Source organism: Schistocerca nitens, chromosome 4 (genome assembly GCF_023898315.1).
Source record: "Schistocerca nitens isolate TAMUIC-IGC-003100 chromosome 4, iqSchNite1.1, whole genome shotgun sequence".
Taxonomy (NCBI): Eukaryota; Metazoa; Arthropoda; class Insecta; order Orthoptera; family Acrididae; genus Schistocerca; species Schistocerca nitens.
The window spans coordinates 521,068,895-521,087,910 of NC_064617.1; the positions used below are offsets into that span (position 1 = coordinate 521,068,895).

General features: G+C 44.1%; 2 protein-coding genes across 4 annotated transcripts in view; one reads left to right on the forward strand and one right to left on the reverse strand.

Moving 5' to 3' along the window:
• LOC126253167 (TWiK family of potassium channels protein 7) overlaps window positions 1-13,183 on the reverse strand; it is a 490,190-nt gene extending 477,007 nt beyond the window's left edge. Inside the window, exon 1 of the mRNA XM_049954325.1 lies at window positions 12,958-13,183. Coding sequence (XP_049810282.1) covers window positions 12,958-13,083 — 126 coding nt within the window. The 5' untranslated portion in view covers window positions 13,084-13,183. The remainder of the gene's footprint in view (window positions 1-12,957) is intronic.
• Window positions 13,184-13,626: 443 nt separating this feature from the next.
• The window catches only part of LOC126251610 (TIP41-like protein), a 61,294-nt gene continuing 55,904 nt past the window's right edge, over window positions 13,627-19,016 (forward strand). The window contains exons 1-2 of one of the 3 annotated variants that reach the window (XM_049952148.1): window positions 13,627-13,914; window positions 14,122-14,319. In XM_049952148.1, the coding sequence (XP_049808105.1) occupies window positions 14,153-14,319 (167 nt within the window). In that variant the 5' untranslated portion in view covers window positions 13,627-13,914; window positions 14,122-14,152. Of the gene's footprint in view, window positions 14,031-14,121; window positions 14,320-19,016 lie in introns of all 3 variants that reach the window. The other 2 variants (XM_049952149.1, XM_049952150.1) reach the window with 2 other exon arrangements.

Below are 19,016 nucleotides of genomic sequence, written 5' to 3' on the forward strand. Positions count from 1 at the left end.
ATTAAATTTCACCGTTTTCCACAACCTTTCTGACGTTCTACTCGAGAACAAGGTTCCTATTTCTTGTTTCTCCCCCTTTTGGACACTGTCAGCAGATGATCATAAGAAAGTGACCATTCGGTGTATACATAACCTGGAAGATTACGCCAGAAGCACTGGTCTGTGCACAACCTTTGATAATAGTAACGAAATATAGAAGGACATTAAGATTGTCAATGCTTAGCACCGAGTTTGTCAGTTGGCAAATAAAAACAAATTCATTGTAATGAGAACAAATAATGAAATCGTCAACAAATAGTCGCGAGGACTGGTCACAGTAGTCAAATATCTAGCGTTAGCAATCTGAAACCATTACGACTGCACTGTCACATTAATTAAACTTGCAAAGCGTTAGCTGTAATTAAACTTACTGAAGCATCAAGTCTGTGCATCGGACTGGGACTATCTCTGACTATGTTTGCGGACAATTTACTTACCAATGAAGCTCTCCAAGCAGGCTTCACGACCCGACTAAAAGCTACAGTCTGACAATATCTCTTCTCCACTTTTCGAACTCCACAGGACTCCTCCATGCTCTGCTCGAAAATTATCTGTGGAAGAAAAGCTACAGCCTAAATGTTGCTTCCAGAACGTATTTTATCAGAGTGAACCATTGTGTGATCGAGCCTCAAACTTTCTCTTAGAGGCGGGTAGGTCAGCAAGATACAAAAGGAATAGGGGTAAGTATACGCAGACTGGAGCTCTGAGACAGGTAGCGAAACGTAGGAAGATAGCCAATTAGTAAAAGCATTGGTCGCAGAAGGCAAAAGTCGTGGTTCGTGTCGAGGTGTGACAGAAATGTTCGATCTGACACAGGTACCCTCATGTCGCGAAGGCTGTGGCCTAACAGAAGATATAATTTTCTGTTTTTTTTTTTTGTGGTTTTAGGGCGCACAACGTCAACGGTCATTAGCGCCCAGACTACTTTAGGAATGCACCGCGAGTCACAAGTTTAAAACAGCAATGAAACGGAAAACACGATGAAAGACATACTGACAGGCATAGGATTAAAAAAGAAAACACCATAATCAAATGTCCTTTGAGAGGGTTGTCAAATTGATAAAATGAAGAACACGAGCAGCTGCTCGTGGGTCATCCGCTAAAATGGCTTCTACAGTACATGGCAGGCAAAGATCGAGACGCAGGGTGTTAAAATCCGGACACGACGTTAAAATGTGGCGGACCGTCAGCAATTGCCCACATGGGCAGAACGGCGCCGGCGCAGCCGTCAGCAGATGGCGATGGCTGAACCGGCAGTGGCCAATTCGCAACCGGGCCAAAACTACCTCCTCCGGCCGAGAAGGGCGTGAGGAGGACGTCCAAGCCACGGGAAGAGCTTTCAAGGCCCGAAGCTTGTTGTCTGGAAGTGCAGCCCAATCGGCATGCCACAGCGATACAATGCGCCGACAAATTACCCTGCTACAATCTGACGAAGGGACACAACAAGAAGCTGTCCGAGGCTGGAGGACCGCAGCCTTGGCCGCGGCATCTGCAGCTTCGTTCCCAGGGATACCGACATGGCCAGGAACCCACATAAAGCTAACCGGAGAACCGACGTCCACCAGCTGCTGAAGAGAGCGTTGGATCCGGTGCACGAAAGGGTGAACCGGGTACGGATCACCGAGGCTCTGGATAGCGCTCAGGGAATCGGAGCAGATGACATATGCAGAATGTCGGTGGCGGCAGATGTAAAGGACAGCCTGGTAGAGGGCAAAGAGCTCAGCTGTGAAGATCGAACAATGGCCATGGAGCCGATATTGGAAACTTTGTGCCCCGACAATAAAAGAACACCCGACCCCGTCATTGGTCTTAGAGCCATCTGTATAAATGAAGGTCATATTAATGAACTTGCCGGCCGCTGGTGGCCGAGCGGTTCTGGCGCTACAGTCTGGAACCGCGCGACCGCTACGGTCGCAGGTTCGAATCCTGCCTCGGGCATGGATGTTTGTGTTGTCCTTAGGTTAGTTAGGTTTAAGTAGTTCTAAGTTCTAGGGGACTTATGACCTCAGCAGTTGAGTCCCATAGTGCTCAGAACCAATGAACTTCGAACGAAGTTCGACAAAACGGGAGTGGTAGACTGAACCGGGGGTAACCTCCTTCGGGAGCGAGCAGAGGTCAAGGTGGATGCGAACCTGAGCCTGGAGCCAAGGTGGCGTGTGGCTCTCGCCCACTCGAAAGGTGGCAGGGAGTGAAAAATTAAGGTGTTGAAGGAGGCGACGAAAGCGAACTCCAGGGGGTAGCAGGGCGGAGACATACAACCCGTATTGACTGTCGAGAGAGTCATCAAAAAAGGAACGATAAGACGGGTGGTCGGGCATTGCCAGTAGCCGACAGGCATACCGACAAAGCAGTATATCGCGCCGGTAGGTGAGTGGCAACTCACCAGCGTCAGCATGAAGACTCTCGACGGGACTAGTATAAAACGCTCCGATCGCAAGTCGTAAACCCCGATGATGTATGGAGTTGAGGCGGCGTAAGATGGATGGCCGTGCAGAGGAGTATACGAAGCTCCCATAATCCAGCTTGGAGCGGACGATCGACCGATGTAGGCGAAGTAGGACGGTTCGATCCGCTCCCCACGACATACCACTGAGAACACGGAGGACATTGAGAGAACGGGTACAACGGGCAGCCAAATAAGACACATGTGGAGACCAACTAAGTTTCTTGTCAAATGTAAGACCTAAAAATTTTGTTGTCTCCACGAATGGGAGAGCAACGGGACCGAGTCGTAAGGACGGTGGGAGAAACTCTTTGTAGCGCCAGAAGTTAATACAGACCGTCTTCTCGGCAGAAAAACGGAAGCCATTGGCGACACTCCAGGAGTAAAAACGGTCAAGAGAACGCTCAAGACAGCGCTCAAGGAGACACGTACGTTGCGCACTGCAATAGATGGTAAAATCGTTCACGAAAAGGGAGCCTGATACATCAGCTGGGAGGCAATCCATTATTGGATTGATCGCTATGGCGAAGAGAGCGACGCTCAAAACTGAGCCCTGTGGCACCCCATTCTCCTGGCGAAAGGTGTGACAGGACAGAACCCACACGTACCCTGAACTGTCGATCCATTAAAAAGGAACGAATAAAAAGAGGGAGGCGACCGCGAAGGCCCCATGTATGCATGGTGCGGAGAATGCCCGCCCTCCAACAGGTGTCATAAGCCTTCTCCAAATCAAAGAACACAGGCGCGGTCGGGCGCTTCCGCAAGAAGTTATTCATAATGAAGGTCGACAAGGTAACCAGATGGTCAACAGCAGACCGGCGCCTACGAAATTCACATTGTATATTGGTAAGGAGGCGTCGAGACTCGAGCAGCCAAACCAATCGAGAGTTAACCATTCGCTCCATCACTTTACAGACACAGCTGGTAAGCGAGATGGGTCGATAACTGGAAGGCAAACGCTTGTCCTTCCCCGGCTTAGGAATCGGGACAACAATAGACTCGCGCCAGCATGCGGGAACATGTCCCTCAAACCAGATGCGATTGTAAGTACGAAGAAGAAAACCTTTACCCGCAGGAGAAAGGTTCTTCAGCATCTGAATATGAATAGAATCAGGCCCTGGAGCGGAGGACCGTGATCGGCCAAGTGCGTTTTCGAGTTCCCGCATGGTGAATGGGGCATTATAACTTTCACGATTCGAGGAGCGGAAGTTAGGTGGCCTAGCCTCCTCTGCCTGTTTGCGGGGGAGGAAGGCAGGGTGGTAATGAGCGGAGCTCGAAACCTCTGCGAAAAAGCGGCCGAAGGCATTGGAGACATCCTCAGGGGCCACAAGGACGTCATTCGCGACCGTCAAGCCAGAAACTGGTGAGTGGACCTTAGTGCCAGATAGCCGGCGCAGGCTACCCCAGACAACAGAAGAAGGAGTAAAACTGTTGAAGGTGCTTGTGAAAGCAGCCCAGCTGGCTTTCTTGCTTTCTTTAATAATACGACGACACTGTGCACGTAATCGTTTATAATTGATACAATTCGCCACTGTAGGGTGGCGTTTAAAGGTGCGTAAAGCACGTCGACGAACACGTAAAGCGTCTCTACATGCTGCGGTCCACCAGGGGACCGGTACGCGACGTGGAGAAGAAGTGGTGTGAGGGATGGAATATTCAGCAGCAGTGAGAATGACTTCCGTGAGGTGTGCGACCTGACTATCGCAGCTTGTGAATGTTTGATCCTGAAAGGTCGCCCTGGAAGAGAAGAGCCCCCAGTCTGCTTTGGAGATGTTCCAACTAGATGAGCACGGAGAGGGGGTATGCTGCAGGAGATGGATAACACACGGGAAGTGGTCGCTCGAATATGTATCAGAAAGTGCATACCACTTGAACCGGCGTGCAAGTTGGGGAGTACATATAGAGAGATCTAAATGAGAATAGGTGTGAGATGTGTCCGAAAGAAAAGTAGGGGCGCCAGTATTGAGGCAGACAAGATTGAGCTGGTTGAAAAGGTCTGCTAACAGGGAGCCCCTCGGGCAGGATGCTGGAGAGCCCCAAAGGGGATGGTGGGCATTGAAGTCTCCAGTTAACAAAAATGGTGCAGGTAGCTGAGCAATAAGTTGCATCATGTCTGCCCTGGTAACGGCAGACGACGATGGAGTGTAAACGGTACAAATGGAAAATGTAAAAGTGGGGAGAGCAATGCGGATGGCAACTGCCTGCAGGCCGGTGTGCAACGTGATGGGATCGTAGTAAATATCATCCCGGACCAGCAACATAACCCCTCCATGAGCTGGGATACCTACCACAGGGGGTAGGTCAAAACGCACAGAGGTGTAGTGTGCCAAGGCAATTTGATCGCATGGGCGTAGCTTCGTTTCCTGGAGGGCTACGACGAGCGGACGGTGCAAGCGGAGCAGCAACTTCAAGTCCTCTCGGTTGGAGCGAATGCTGCGAATATTCCAGTGAATAAGTGCCATCGTAAGAGAAAAAAAAAAAAAGGGAACATGAAAGAAGGGGTCACCTCGAAGGCTGCTGAGGGCCTGGCTGCGAGCGAGCACTGCCGCCGCTATCAGTAGGCGGACAGTCAGCGTCCATTGGGTCTATAGGTTCATCGGCCATCTTGGGAAGATGGCAGGGAGGGGGAGCTTCCTCCACCGGTGAACGGCCAGATGTTCGGCTACCAGCGGTGCGGCCAGGCGAAACGGATGACGGCCTGGGGCGGCAACCGCTGGGTGGCGCAGGAGAAGAAATGCGCCGTGGCGGAGAAGGAGAACTGTGCTTCTTATTAGCCTTCTTGGAAGGTCGTTTGGTGGAAGTACCGGTCGAAGGCTGGGAGGTCGAGGTACGTAGGAAGTCTGCACGGGACGGTTCCTTCTTGAAGGCCCGTGCATCTGACTTCTGGGTCTTCGTCTTAGCAGAAGCTGATGAAGGGGCTGGTGTCTGTGGGGTGATGGGAGGAAGAGGAGACGTCGACCGCGCGATCTTAGCACTGGCCGAACGGACGACCGTGGTGCTGAAGGTCAGATCGCATGTCTGGGTTGCCACCACCCTGGTAGTCCGAGGAGAGGCGAGGACAGTACTGTATTTCCCCGTTGGGAGCAGCGTGGGCTTCCTACTAGCCAATAGCTTGCGAGCAGCCGAGGTGGACACTTTCTCTTTGACCCGAATTTCTTGGATACAGCGTTCTTCCTTATAGACAGGACAGTCGCGGGAGGATGCGGCATGGTCACCCTGACAGTTCACACAACGAGGAGACGGAGGTGGACAGTCACCCTCATGGGCATCCCTGCCACAAGTGACACACTTAGCCGCATTGGAACAAGACTGGCGAGTGTGATTGAAACGCTGACACTGGTAGCAGCGCGTAGGTGTCGGGACATAGGGGCGAATAGAAATAACCTCGTAGCCTGCTTTGATGCGCGATGGCAGCTGAACACTATTGAAGGTCAAGAAAAGTGTCCGGGTCGGTACAAGGTCATTGTTGACCTTTTTCATGACCCTATGGACAGCCGTCACGCCCTGCTCAGCGAAGAAAGATTGAATCTCCTCGTCAGTCAAGCCGTCGAGGGATCTAGTATAGACCACACCACGAGACGAATTCAAAGTTCGGTGAGCCTCCACCCGGACAGGGAATGTGTACAGGAGTGTGGCCCGAAGCAGTTTTTGTGCCTGAAAGGCGCTCTCAGTTTCGAGTAATAAGGTACCGTTACGCAACCTGGTACAAGATTTGACAGACCCGGCTATGGCATCGACGCCCTTCTGGATAACGAAAGGGTTGACAGAGGAAAAATCCTTTCCGTCCCAGATCGAGAAACGACGAGGAACTGTGGGGCAGGCGGTAGTACTTTTGTCACTGGTAGCTGGTCACGTTTCCGTTTTTGGGCAGAAGTCGAGAGAGATGGAGTGAAATCCATTGCGGAGGAATCCCCCATGATTGCCAGCGTCTCCGATGGCGCGCTCCTTCCTTGTGGGGACCCTCTCAGAGGGCACTCCCGCCTTAGGTGAATGTTTACACCTCAGGTCACACCTCCCGAGAAACAGACGGAGGGACCAATCGGCATGGTCAGAAGGTATCAGCTCAGGCAATCACCCCTCCCCGGGCCTGGCCTTTACCAGGGGGTACGCGCGTGCCTTACATGTCTACCCAGGGCGGGGAATTACGCGTTACCCCGTCACCGGCTACGTGTGCGAACGCGTGGGTCGGCCTTCAGGCGCGCACAGGGAGGAAGGAAGAAGAGGAAAAAGGAGAGAGAGAGGGAGAGAGAGAGAGAGAGAGGACAGTGTCTCAAACGCCGAGGCGGAGACCAGAGAAGGCAAGGAGAAGAAGGCAATGAGAAGGCAATGAGAAGAAGGCAATGAGAAGGCAATGAGAAGAAGGCAATTGGAAGGCAAGGAGAAGAAGGCAATGAGAAGGCAAGGAGATTATGCAGGGGAAAGAGTAAGGAAGACAGTGAGGTGGAGAAGAGCAAAGAAAGGAACCAACCAAAGGAAGGAAGAAACGAGAAGTGAAAAAGCAAAATGACCGCAAATAGAGGTCGTGGAACCGTCCGTCTCCGGACGCAGGCGCTAACTACCCCCTTGAGGGGGAGGGACTCCTTTTAGTCGCCTCTTACGACAGGCAGGAATACCTCGGGCCTATTCTTACCCCGGACCCGCAGGGGGGGGTAATTTTCTGTGAACGATGACGCTTACGAAATCGTCATGCGATTGATTCTGTACCCTTTTCTTTCAGTTTAGGACTCTTGTTGGATTAACAGAGCAGAGATACCATTTCAAGTAGAACTTTGAAAGAAAGTCGCAGAAATAAAATCGTTGAAGACGTTACTAGTAACATGTGCACCATCACAGAAACGTTTCCTCATAACATGCCAAAGGCGAATATTCCAATAGGCATCAAGCAAAACATTATCTCCCTTAAAGCTAAGACGGAATGCTGAAAAGTAACACCTACACGTTTTTATGTGAAAACTATTACAGCTTTTTAAATAAAGCAGACTTTATTAACATTCGAAATCTTTATTCTCCATATCCACATATTTATTTCTCAACATAATCACCCTGGCGACGAACACATTTCTCTCAACGAGCGACCAGTTTGTTAATACCGTCACTGTAGAATGACTTTGTTGACGGAGCCACAACACCACCTCTGCTTGGGCCTCTTCATCATCATCATCATCATCATCATCATCATCATCAAAGTGAAGCCCTCGAAGATGTTCTTTGTGTTCTGTAAACAGATGAGAATCAGGTGGGACCTAGTTGGTACTGTGTGAAAGATGATCGATGACAGTGAACCCAGATCGTCGGGTTCTACATCTACATTCATACTCCGCAAGCCACCCAACGGTGTGTGGCGGAGGGCACTTTACGTGCCACTGTCATTACCTCCCTTTCCTGTTCCAGTCGCGTATGGTTCGCGGGAAGAACGACTGTCTGAAAGCCTCCGTGCGCGCTCTAATCTCTCTAATTTTACATTCGTGATCTCCTCGGGAGGTATAAGTAGGGGGAAGCAATATACTCGATACCTCATCCAGAAACGCACCCTCTCGAAACCTGGCGAGCAAGCTACACCGCGATGCAGAGCACCTCTCTTCCAGAGTCTGCCACTTGAGTTTGCTAAACATCTCCGTAACGCTATCACGGTTACCAAATAACCCTGTGACGAAACGCGCCGCTCTTCTTTGGATCTTCTCTATCTCCTCCGTCAACCCGATCTGGTACGGATCCCACACTGATGAGCAATACTCAAGTATAGGTCGAATGAGTGTTTTGTAAGCCACCTCCTTTGTTGATGGACTACATTTTCTAAGCACTCTCCCAATGAATCTCAACCTGGCACCCGCCTTACCAACAATTAATTTTATATGATCATTCCACTTCAAATCGTTCCGCACGCATACTCCCAGATATTTTACAGAAGTAACTGCTACCAGTGTTTGTTCCGCTATCATATAATCATACAATAAAGGATCCTTCTTTCTATGTATTCGCAATACATTACATTTGTCTATGTTAAGGGACAGTTGCCACTCCCTGCACCAAGTGCCTATCCGCTGCAGATCTTCCTGCATTTCGCTACAATTTTCTAATGCTGCAACTTCTCTGTATACTACAGCATCATCCGCGAAAAGCCGCATGGAACTTCAGACACTATCTACTATGTCATTTATATATATTGTGAAAAGCAATGGTCCCATAACACTCCCCTGTGGCACGCCAGAGGTTATTTTAACGTCTGTAGATGTCTCTCCATTGATAACAACATGCTGTGTTCTGTTTGCTAAAAACTCTTCAATCCAGCCACACAGCTGGTCTGATATTCCGTAGGCTCTTACTTTGTTTATCAGGCGACAGTGCGGAACTGTATCGAACGCCTTCCGGAAGTCAAGAAAAATAGCATCTACCTGGGAGCCTGTATCTAATATTTTCTGGGTCTCATGAACAAATAACGCGAGTTGGGTCTCACACGATCGCTGTTTCCGGAATCCATGTTGATTCCTACATAGTAGATTCTGGGTTTCCAAAAACGACATGATACTCGAGCAAAAAACATGTTCTAAAATTCTACAACAGATCGACGTCAGAGATATAGGTCTATAGTTTTGCGCATCTGCTCGACGACCCTTCTTGAAGACTGGGACTACCTGTGCTCTTCTCCAATCATTTGGAACCCTCCGTTCCTCTAGAGACTTGCGGTACACGGCTGTTAGAAGGGGGGCAAGTTCTTTCGCGTACTCTGTGTAGAATCGAATTGGTATCCCGTCAGGTCCAGTGGACTTTCCTCTGTTGAGTGATTTCAGTTGCTTTTTCTATTCCTTGGACACTTATTTCGATGTCAGCCATTTTTTCGTTTGTGCGAGGATTTAGAGAAGGAACTGCAGTGCGGTCTTCCTCTGTGAAACAGCTTTGCAGATGTGGCAGCGTTCGTGTGGGGTCTAGAAATGTCACGCTAAAGAAGAGGGTGCTCCAAGGATGAACGAACTCGAATTCGAAACTCGATTAGAAAGAGCCGTTTCTCACGCACCGTCATAGTTATGTTTCACTCCAAGTTACAAGCTACATTTCTGAGCTCTCTAGCTACAGAAGGCAGCAAATACGTAGAGATCAAGAATGGTTCAAATGGCTTTGAGCACTATGGGACTTAACATCTGAGGTCATCAGTCCCCTAGAACTTAGAACTACTTAAACCTAACTAACCTACGGACATCACACACGTCCATGCCCGAAGCAGGATTCGAACCTGAGACCGTAGCGGTCGCGCGGTTCCAGACTGAAGTGCCTAGAACCGCTCGGCCACAACGGCCGGCAGAGATCAAGAATAAAGTTGAACAATGTTAATAACTTTTGCTTTATTTACGAAGCTTTAAGAGTTTTCACATAAATTTGGAGACATTACTTTTCTGCACTTCCTCGTATATTTGTACGCCAGGAGCTACTTCGCGCCGTCTGGTATAGTACTACTACCCTCGCCCAGCTCACTTTCATGTGACATTCCCTTATAGTGTGTACCGTACGAGCTCTAATTTATCTGATCTTGTCCCTATAAATGAATGTGTGAGGAAGTTATACGTTGCTCGATGGCTTTTTTTTTAACGTCCGTTCTCGTACTTTTAACGGTAAACCTCTCCATAATAGATAACTCCTCTCTCGTAGGACCTCCCACTGAAGTTAAGGCGAGCCTCTTCGTAACACACTGGCGCTTACTAAACGATCCCGTGAGAAAGCGCACCGCTCTTCTCTAGACTACCGTATCTCCTCTGAATTCAACCCTATAAGGCGCCCAGACTGATAAGCAATACTCAGGAATGAACATTTTGTAAGCCCCCTTTTTTCGTGAATGAATTTATCCCGTTAAGATTCCTCCAGTGACATTCAGCCTATCAGCTTTTCCCCAAACTAATGTTATGTGGTCAATAGGACGCTCCGGACGGTTGCTGACGTTTCCAGCGATTTATGTCACCAATAGTGTCATAGAACAATAATGGATCTTTCTCCCCTATTTAATTACTTCAAGTTCCTGCACTGTGTTTCGGCCCTCTGCAGAACTTCTTGCATTTCCCTACAGTTTTCTAGACGTGTAACTTCCCTGTATACGACGTAATCATCTGCGAACAGTCTCACTGAGATCCAGATGTTATCCATCAGATCATTTGCATATATTGTGAACTATGAAGACACTATAACACCCCCTCAGGGTAAACTCGAAGTTACTTTCACGTTTGACGGTGTCGTCCCTCATACTTTCCGTACAATGAGCAAAACGGCAATATTACAGAAAATTCGCTACATTAGTTAGCAAAACGTTAAAGAAGATGATGGTCATTCTTAGTATTTAGATACAGAATTTGTCTGGATCGCAATGTGTGTATTATTCCTAGTGATACGTTTCGGCTACATCCATCAGATCTGAATGTATTGGTTCTTATGTTTTATTTTATTTAGAACTGATGATAGTTTTGGCCGAAACGCGTCAGAAGAAATAATAAACACTTTGCGATCTAGCTATATTCTGTGTGTAAGTATCAGAGAAAATCGGGATTACGTGGCGGCTTACCGGCAATCTTCCTTACAGCACAAATCCCGTAAAAAGTGGCAGACGGTAGTAATGCGTGCATACACACAGTGTCGCGCGGTGTCTAGTGGCTTTCAGATATAAACATACAGTAGTTGTTTCATTTCACATCTGTGATGGTATTTCATTTCCCTATGAGTAATTTTCTACGTAATAAACACAGGCAACCCGACTCCGTAACAGAAGTCGCTAATGTGCCCTTCCCCGGAGGCACTCAGTTAAGAGATAGCAGGTTCGAATCCTGACTAGACGAAATTTTCCGTCATTGTTTGACTGGCAAGTGGGGAGGGGCAGGGAGAGGTGGGGGCATCAAGATCCGATCACTAGACGTTGCACCATTGGCCTAGGCGAAATTCCAACCCTCTCGCCGGTGCGCCACAGAATGAGGGCATGTGAGTGTCACAGTAACATTAGTCTGTCTGACATGTTGAAGCTGTGCAGCCACCTTAGTGGTGTTCGCGATGAGTAAGTTATGCGCCGGTACCCGCTCCACCCTCCCCGTTTCGTTAAACCACAACACAAACCTAACACCACACTGTACAGTCACAGTCATCCATATAAACACATCTGACAGTTCATAAAAAATGAGAGGAAGGCAAGGCTAAAATCACCTTCACAAGAGGCGATTTGTCAGCCAGAGTGCCTCTATTTGATCGAAAATGCTGACTTTTTTAACAACTAAACATATAACGTTCTGCTGTGCAAATCAGTCACTAGCACATTCACGGAATATTACAGCAGCACCCGGTGACTAACACTATGATTAGAATCCACACCCAAGACTTCAGACATTTATTCTATAGAACAGGACAAATTATTACGCTTTCTTATGCTCTAAAGAATATCTGGGAAAAGCTAAATGTTTACCTTCTATCTTTGCTAAGAAGCTGTCGGGGATCGCCGACAACATACAGATCTCAGTGTCTTCCTCAGTCCACAGTAATCGCAAAGGTAAAACATCAGGTTCTTTCGATGATGAGCACTACTCTAACAAATTATTTCGTATGTGAAAGCAGCTGAGACAACTACTTTCCCAATGTGAATTATGAGTTAGACATTCAATGTGTAAGCACCCCTAACAGTCTTCATTAGCCCCTAAGTACCGCACTCAGTAAATATGTTACAAAGGTTAAAAAAATAAAAATAAAAAACTTTCTAATTGCAAACATGGTTAATGGAGCCTGCATATCGCGTAATATTTTTTGTTGATTTCACTGTAGTTATTTGATGAAACCTGATTAACTGAAGGAAGCGGGACGATAAAAGAAAAGGCACGTATGGCCACTTTATGTAACAACTGGCGAAAAGGTGAGTTTCACCAAGTAAATAACTTTAATTTTTGATAGAGACATTTTCTGTGCTTTTAATTCATTATCTGAAAAGAGCTAGGTAAATGTCATACCAACATCTTCATCATAACTAACAACAACAATTGCAAGCAAAAATCATCTTAACCGCCTGCAACCATATTTACAACATTTTTCCCCTACTGCTGTTAAGAGATGGAGTCCTTATATTAAGAGTACTGTTAATTTCCAAGGATGGCGAGCATATCGTTGTAATACTTCATAATGACATAAATTTAGTTTTCAGAATATGTTACATTAAAGACAATTGCTGAAATCATTCATTGGCTTGTTGCTAGTCTCAAACTATACCTCCGTCTGCTCGTATAAAAAAAATATTAACTGCGGTTGTTCTTTACGACAGAGGATACCAAAAAACGTAGGATAAATAGCCTGCATTATAGTACGAAAAAGGAAAAAAAAACAATCATGTTTACGCTGCGGATGTATGTTCAATATGAGCATGGTAATAATCTTTTAGATAGACGTCGTCTATATACAAATTATTGTTATAGCTTTCTAGATAGATAAATATCACGAGTAGCATTTAGTAACTTATAGCTACATACCAATCCTCCTGCAGCTGCATACACCATTAGCGCTGCCAAAAGACCCACATGACCAAGAGCCGATTTGAGTCTCTTGTTTCTTGAGGTCTTCCCTCCTTCAGTTTCTTTGTTAACTTCACCAGACATTTCACAAACACTAAAACACACTCATGGTTACGTTGTTGAGACTGTAGCCCTCCGATCACATCAGTGGACTGTAGCGGAGTGAAGAGTGCACAGCGCTCAGCGCGACCCGGTGCGCCACTAACACTGCTAAGGACGTATTTAGTCCTAACCCGAGGAGCCTGAGGCATTGTTTGGAACAGTAGTTCCTCTGCATATAGTATATATTAGGCTGTTATGGATAACTTATATTTAACATTACTGTAATAACATACAAGAATAGTCCTACGATAGGTTGCTACGCAGAAGTGTCATTTGATATTTTTCAGTGCCTTTATGATAGAAATTGGTTTGTATATGGATATCGGACTTACACACTGCAGAAAGTATTTCGGGACTTTGTCTACATTAATGTGTCACGCTAATTGTATTTTTAGGTAATATGTAATACCATTTACTTGAAATGAAATTCGAACGCTCAGCGGGAAAACGTGGTTCAGACAGATGGCAGCACTAGGTGGGCTACTTTCTCATCTTAAGAGTCTTTGGCGAAAGACTGGTGTTAGGTGTTCTGTTCTATTATCTTTCACCGTGGTGAGACGCTAGTGGCTAGACACTTAAGAGGAAAGACAAGTGAATGTTGAAATGTATTATTTATGTGTATGCTGTTTGTATTTCCCCCAAAAAAATGTAACTGAAAGACAGTTCTGAAGATAGCATAGAAGCTCACACCGTTAATTGTTCGATTATACGTCTTCAGTGTCATCCTCCACATTTTTCAGAAACATATGTAGCCTATGATAAGCTAGTGAAGTTTGAAATATTGCTTATCTCTCTAAATTATGTGCATGCCAGGTATACATGACAGACTTCGTATACAGCAATATCAATGTCTCTTTTTCTCTGTGTGTTTTCCTGAAACCAGATATGTAATCACTCGAAGAAATAGTTTCTTTTTTGTTTTCAGTTAGGTACTTACTTCATCCTGACATTATACTCCCTGTTTATATTTTATTATAAGGCAGGTACATGAGCAGAATACTTGTAAATGATTGTTTTTAGCAATTAGTGGAAGATCACTTAGAGAAGAAGAATGATTTCCGCATTAAAGGGTGAAATTGACATCCAGAAATTGCCTGTGGATTCAGAGGAACACAAGTTTAATTCATGGAAAGTAAAATACAAGAAAAGTCACATACTACACTCGAAATGTGTCAATGGACCTTGCGAAGACGATAAAAATAAATGCTTGTTGTGCATGTAAGTTAGTCACATATTCCTGCATACAGTAGGTAACTACGTGGTTAAGTGAATTTGAAGTTTATATTAGTTACATATAAACCTTCCTGCATGTGCTAATGAGGAACTGTTATATCATTGATTTATGGGAAATATTGTTACATTCATTTGAAATGATATGGAAATATTGGTAAGAAATAGGCTGCACTGCTTGTTAGTGCAAATTTTGTTCTCCCTCTACTTTACAGAGTTTTTTTTCTCAGAAACAGTGTTACAAGTCGTTCATGTAAAATATCTCTTTACAGTATGTCTCACACTTTTAACAATTTTTGTTCTGTGATGAATTCACACACACTGAGAAAGGTCTAAGACTGGAATGCAAATTATTTTGATTAACTTGTGAATCCCTCCCCCTCCCTCTTCCCATTCCTTTCTGTTTAATCATGAAACCAACCACATTCCACAAATTCCCATGAACTGATCTCACTGCTCATCAACATCTCTCTTCAAAATCAGCAATAAAGTTTAACTAATATGGATCCCAGTCCAACTACAGTGCTTGAAATGAGCTCTAATTAGAGAATAATAGCCCCCCCCCCCCCCGCTTGAACGTAAGCCTACATGTGTACAGCCAGTGCAACATATTTGGAGCTGTTTAATTTAGTGACTGTTTCTGATGACAAAAACAACCTTGTGCTGTGCTGCAGATCACTGTATGTTAGGGATATTTTGCTAGTAATTGCCATATTCACTCGTAATAATTTATTTACTTTTTTAATTTCAGATCTGATTCAGAGATAAATCGTCAATTTCAAGGACTATGTTGATTTTTCATGTGTTATATTTGCTTAAGTTTATCAGCTAGAAAGAACTTTACAAAGGGCCATCGGGGAAATCTAAGATGTTGGAACAGCTGAAGTGTGAATCAGTGTTTCACATAGTTTTTAATTGAATTGTGGGGCTGAGAAGGTGGATGCGTGAAAATAAGTGATCAGTTTTTATTGTCAAAAGTAATAACATATTTGCTCATAATCATACATGCATGGATCTTCCACACACCTGCATGTGGGGGGCCCATTGTAAACTTTAGCCTAAGAAAGTGTATTAGATGAGATTATTGGAAGGCTGAATTAGTATTAGTGGTTACCCCCATTTGACTATGTTCATCTTTTGCACTGATAAAAATCTTCCTCACTTACATGTACTCTTTAAAAAATGCAAAGACAGGTGTCCGTTATGAATTAGCATTTTCATTATTGTATTCACTGCATTAGAGTTAGCATTTCATTGGGACATTGTGTAACTCAAAGCACTCATTACAGTTTGCTATCTATATTAATAGGTGTATAATGTATACAACTAAGTATTTAATCAAGCAATATTATGGTACTACTTTTTGTTCTTTGGAACAGATGAAGTAAAGTAAAATTATCTGGTGAGGAGACATTGAGTTATGGTATGGGGGTGGAAGTGTACAGCAGGGTGAGGTGTGACATGTTAAGAGTAGAAGAGAGGCATGGAGAGAGCATGAAAGTGATAGAAAAGTGAAGATATTCAAGTTTCAATTAGAGAAAAGGGAATTATGTTCATACATCCTTATGAGCCTACTGTATCTGGTATATTCACTGTCTGTTCATTCATTCATTATCTCAGTTGATTCAAAAATCTGTTCTCTCTCTATTCCTTGTGTCTCTAGTATGTTAATGTCTGTACCAGAGGACTGGAAGATCTGTGGTGATATCTGGCAGATTGTGTTTGCTGTAACAGAGGTGAATTCGTGTCTCAGACTTAAGTTGTACATTGAAAGTTACAACAGATATGTGTTCATTGTTTAATAAATATTGTATTGCATACCAGCTGACATACTTGAGTTGTGTTTGTCAACTTTGTTGCAACTGGGAGGAAGAACATATATTGTTTGTGTAGTAGCTCATGTTAATGCTCATGTGTTTGGAACTGGGTGGCAGTGAGTGAACACACATACAGTGAATATAACAGGATATAACAGACTGCTTTATGCATTATGTGATTTGATGTTTATTTGGTTCTGTTGTTTACTTGGCATCAAGAGTCATAGTTTTGAAACTTCCTGGCAGATTAAAACTGTGTGCCCGACCGAGACTTGAACTCGGGACCTTTGCCTTTCGTGGGCAAGTGCTCTACCAACTGAGCTACCGAAGCACGACTCACGCCCGGTACTCACAGCTTTATTTCTGCCAGTATCTCGCGTGAGTCGTGCTTCGGTAGCTCAGTTGGTAGAGCACTTGGCAGCGAAAGGCAAAGGTCCCGAGTTCGAGTCTCGGTCGGGCACACAGTTTTAATCTGCCAGGAAGTTTCATATCAGCGCACACTCTGCTGCAGAGTGAAAATCTCATTCGGGAGTCATAGTTTTGTTGTTAGTCGGTGAGGCCAATGAATGTGAAAGCAGAAACCAGCTGGTTGTGGTGACAGACTGACCCGTAGCTTAGCCCATTTGAAAATCTCTCCACTGGTATCATGTTATGGTTGCCATGTTGATTACGGTGTTTGTCACGTTTTCTATGTTAGTGGTCAGTGCTGATGACTCATATCAAATATTCCTCTTTATTCAGTTTCATGTTGTACAAATAGTGTACCGAGTAATATAGGACAACCCTAATGGAATAATACAGTATTACCTGAGCATTTTACTTTTCGCGTACTGTGTATACTATTTGACTTACTTTCTAAATTAGAGTGCGTAAAGTAGAATAAGTGGCACTACACAAATTTATCCTAATTACTTAAATTTACATTTTATCATCATAATTTAAATTTAAATACAATATCTTTATTTTGTTGCCATAAGTTCAAGTACCTGTCTTTTTTTTTCTTTTAGTAGTGTACTTCTACCTAAATAGGTTCCTCCATTGGAAAATCCAGGATGGAATAATCACAATATTATGAAAAAGAATACATTGCTAATCACCATACAGTGGAGATGCTGAGTTGCAGATGTACACAACAAAAATGACTGTGAAACAAGTAAGTTAGCTTTCAGGAGGTGTGTGTGTGTGTGTGTGTGTGTGTGTGTGTGTGTGTGTGTGTGTGTGTAAGTGTAATTCGGATGAAGGCCTTTTGGCTGAAAGCTAACTTATTTGTTTAACAGTTTTTTCCTGTATCTGTTACTGAACATCACTATACGGTGAGTAGCAATCTATCCTTTTATTTCTTTCCACTCCCGGGTTTGGAATGACCCCTTACCCTCTCCCTTAAAATCCACATCCTTTCGTCTTTCCCTCTCCTTCCCTCTTTCCTGATGAAGCAACCTTGGGTTGCGAAAGCTCGAAATTTGTGTGTGTGTTTGTGTGATTTTTATTGTCTTCTATCAACATACCAATGCTTTCGTTTGGTAAGTGACAGCATCTTTGTTTTTAGATATATATTTTTATTTATAATATTGCCATAATTTCCTCCATGCTTATACTAAGGGATACCTTATAACTCTAAGGCCTTATTCATTTTATGAAAAGATTGATATTTGATGATGTTTCTATTTTTCTTTTGAATACCTGTACATTATTAATTTCCTCTTTTTAATTGGTGGGAACTTTATTGTGTACTTTTATATCTGACTTGGTAGCCCCCTTGTGTAGTTTAATAAGTATTGCATTTCCTTGGTGGAAATTTTTCACCTGTATTGTCATGGTTGTGAATCCCACAGTTTGTCTAAAATAATTCCCTGCTGTTGGCTGCAAACATCAGTGAATGTATATATTGACCTGAAACAGTAAATATTCTGAAAGACTTGAAGAGACCCCTGCAGGATTTCGCTTAGAGACCCCATATATTAATGTCACTGCTTGTTTTTGGGATTTAAAAACTTTTTCAACTCCTGCAGTATTTCCCCAGATTGTTATATTACAGGAGACTATAGAAGGGAGATACCATATGTAAAATAAAATAACAGTATTACTTCTTTGTCAGCAAAGTGAGAAATGGCTCTCACTGCAAAGCAAGCTGCGTTAAATTCCTCGACCAGCTGATCAACTTGCTCATTCCATCTTAACTGACTGTCCCATCTTTATGCCTAGCAATTTTGAATGTAAAGTTCCAGTAATTTTGTGAGTATTGATATTCATTTCAGACACATGAAGTTATTTATTTTTTGCATGATGATATATTTTAGGATTAGGCTATTTGCAGTGAACTATTTGTACACTTGGATAGTGACTGTCAGGGCTTTATCCTGCACTGTGGAGTTGGATCACTAGCAAACGTTACTATGTTTGCTGTGTTTTTAAATGTAATTGGTAGATCGTTAAGGTAGATCAGAAAAATCAGTGGCACAAGAATGAAGTCCTGGGTGACTCTATTTTATATTTCCCCAGTCTGAGTTTGTTACACTTGCTTCCATTAAAACAGTTCTTTGTTTTCTGTTGTGTAAATAAGATTCTAGCCAGGTCAAAAATTTGTCTTTGATGCAACACACTGGTAGTTTTTTATCAGTATGTTATGATCTACCCAGTAAAATGGCTTAGTGAGGTCACAAAAGATCCCTGTTGAGTATCTTCTGAAATTTAGTTCACCTACAATTTCATGTGTTAGGCTAAATTAATATAGTTCTCTGTGTGGAAAATCTGTTATAAAATCTGAGCTGTATATCTGTCAGTAAACAATTTTGTGTAGTGTAGATGCAAGTCTTATGACTCAATATCCTATCTCAGTAGAGAGGTGGGCTGATAATTGAGTATTACATT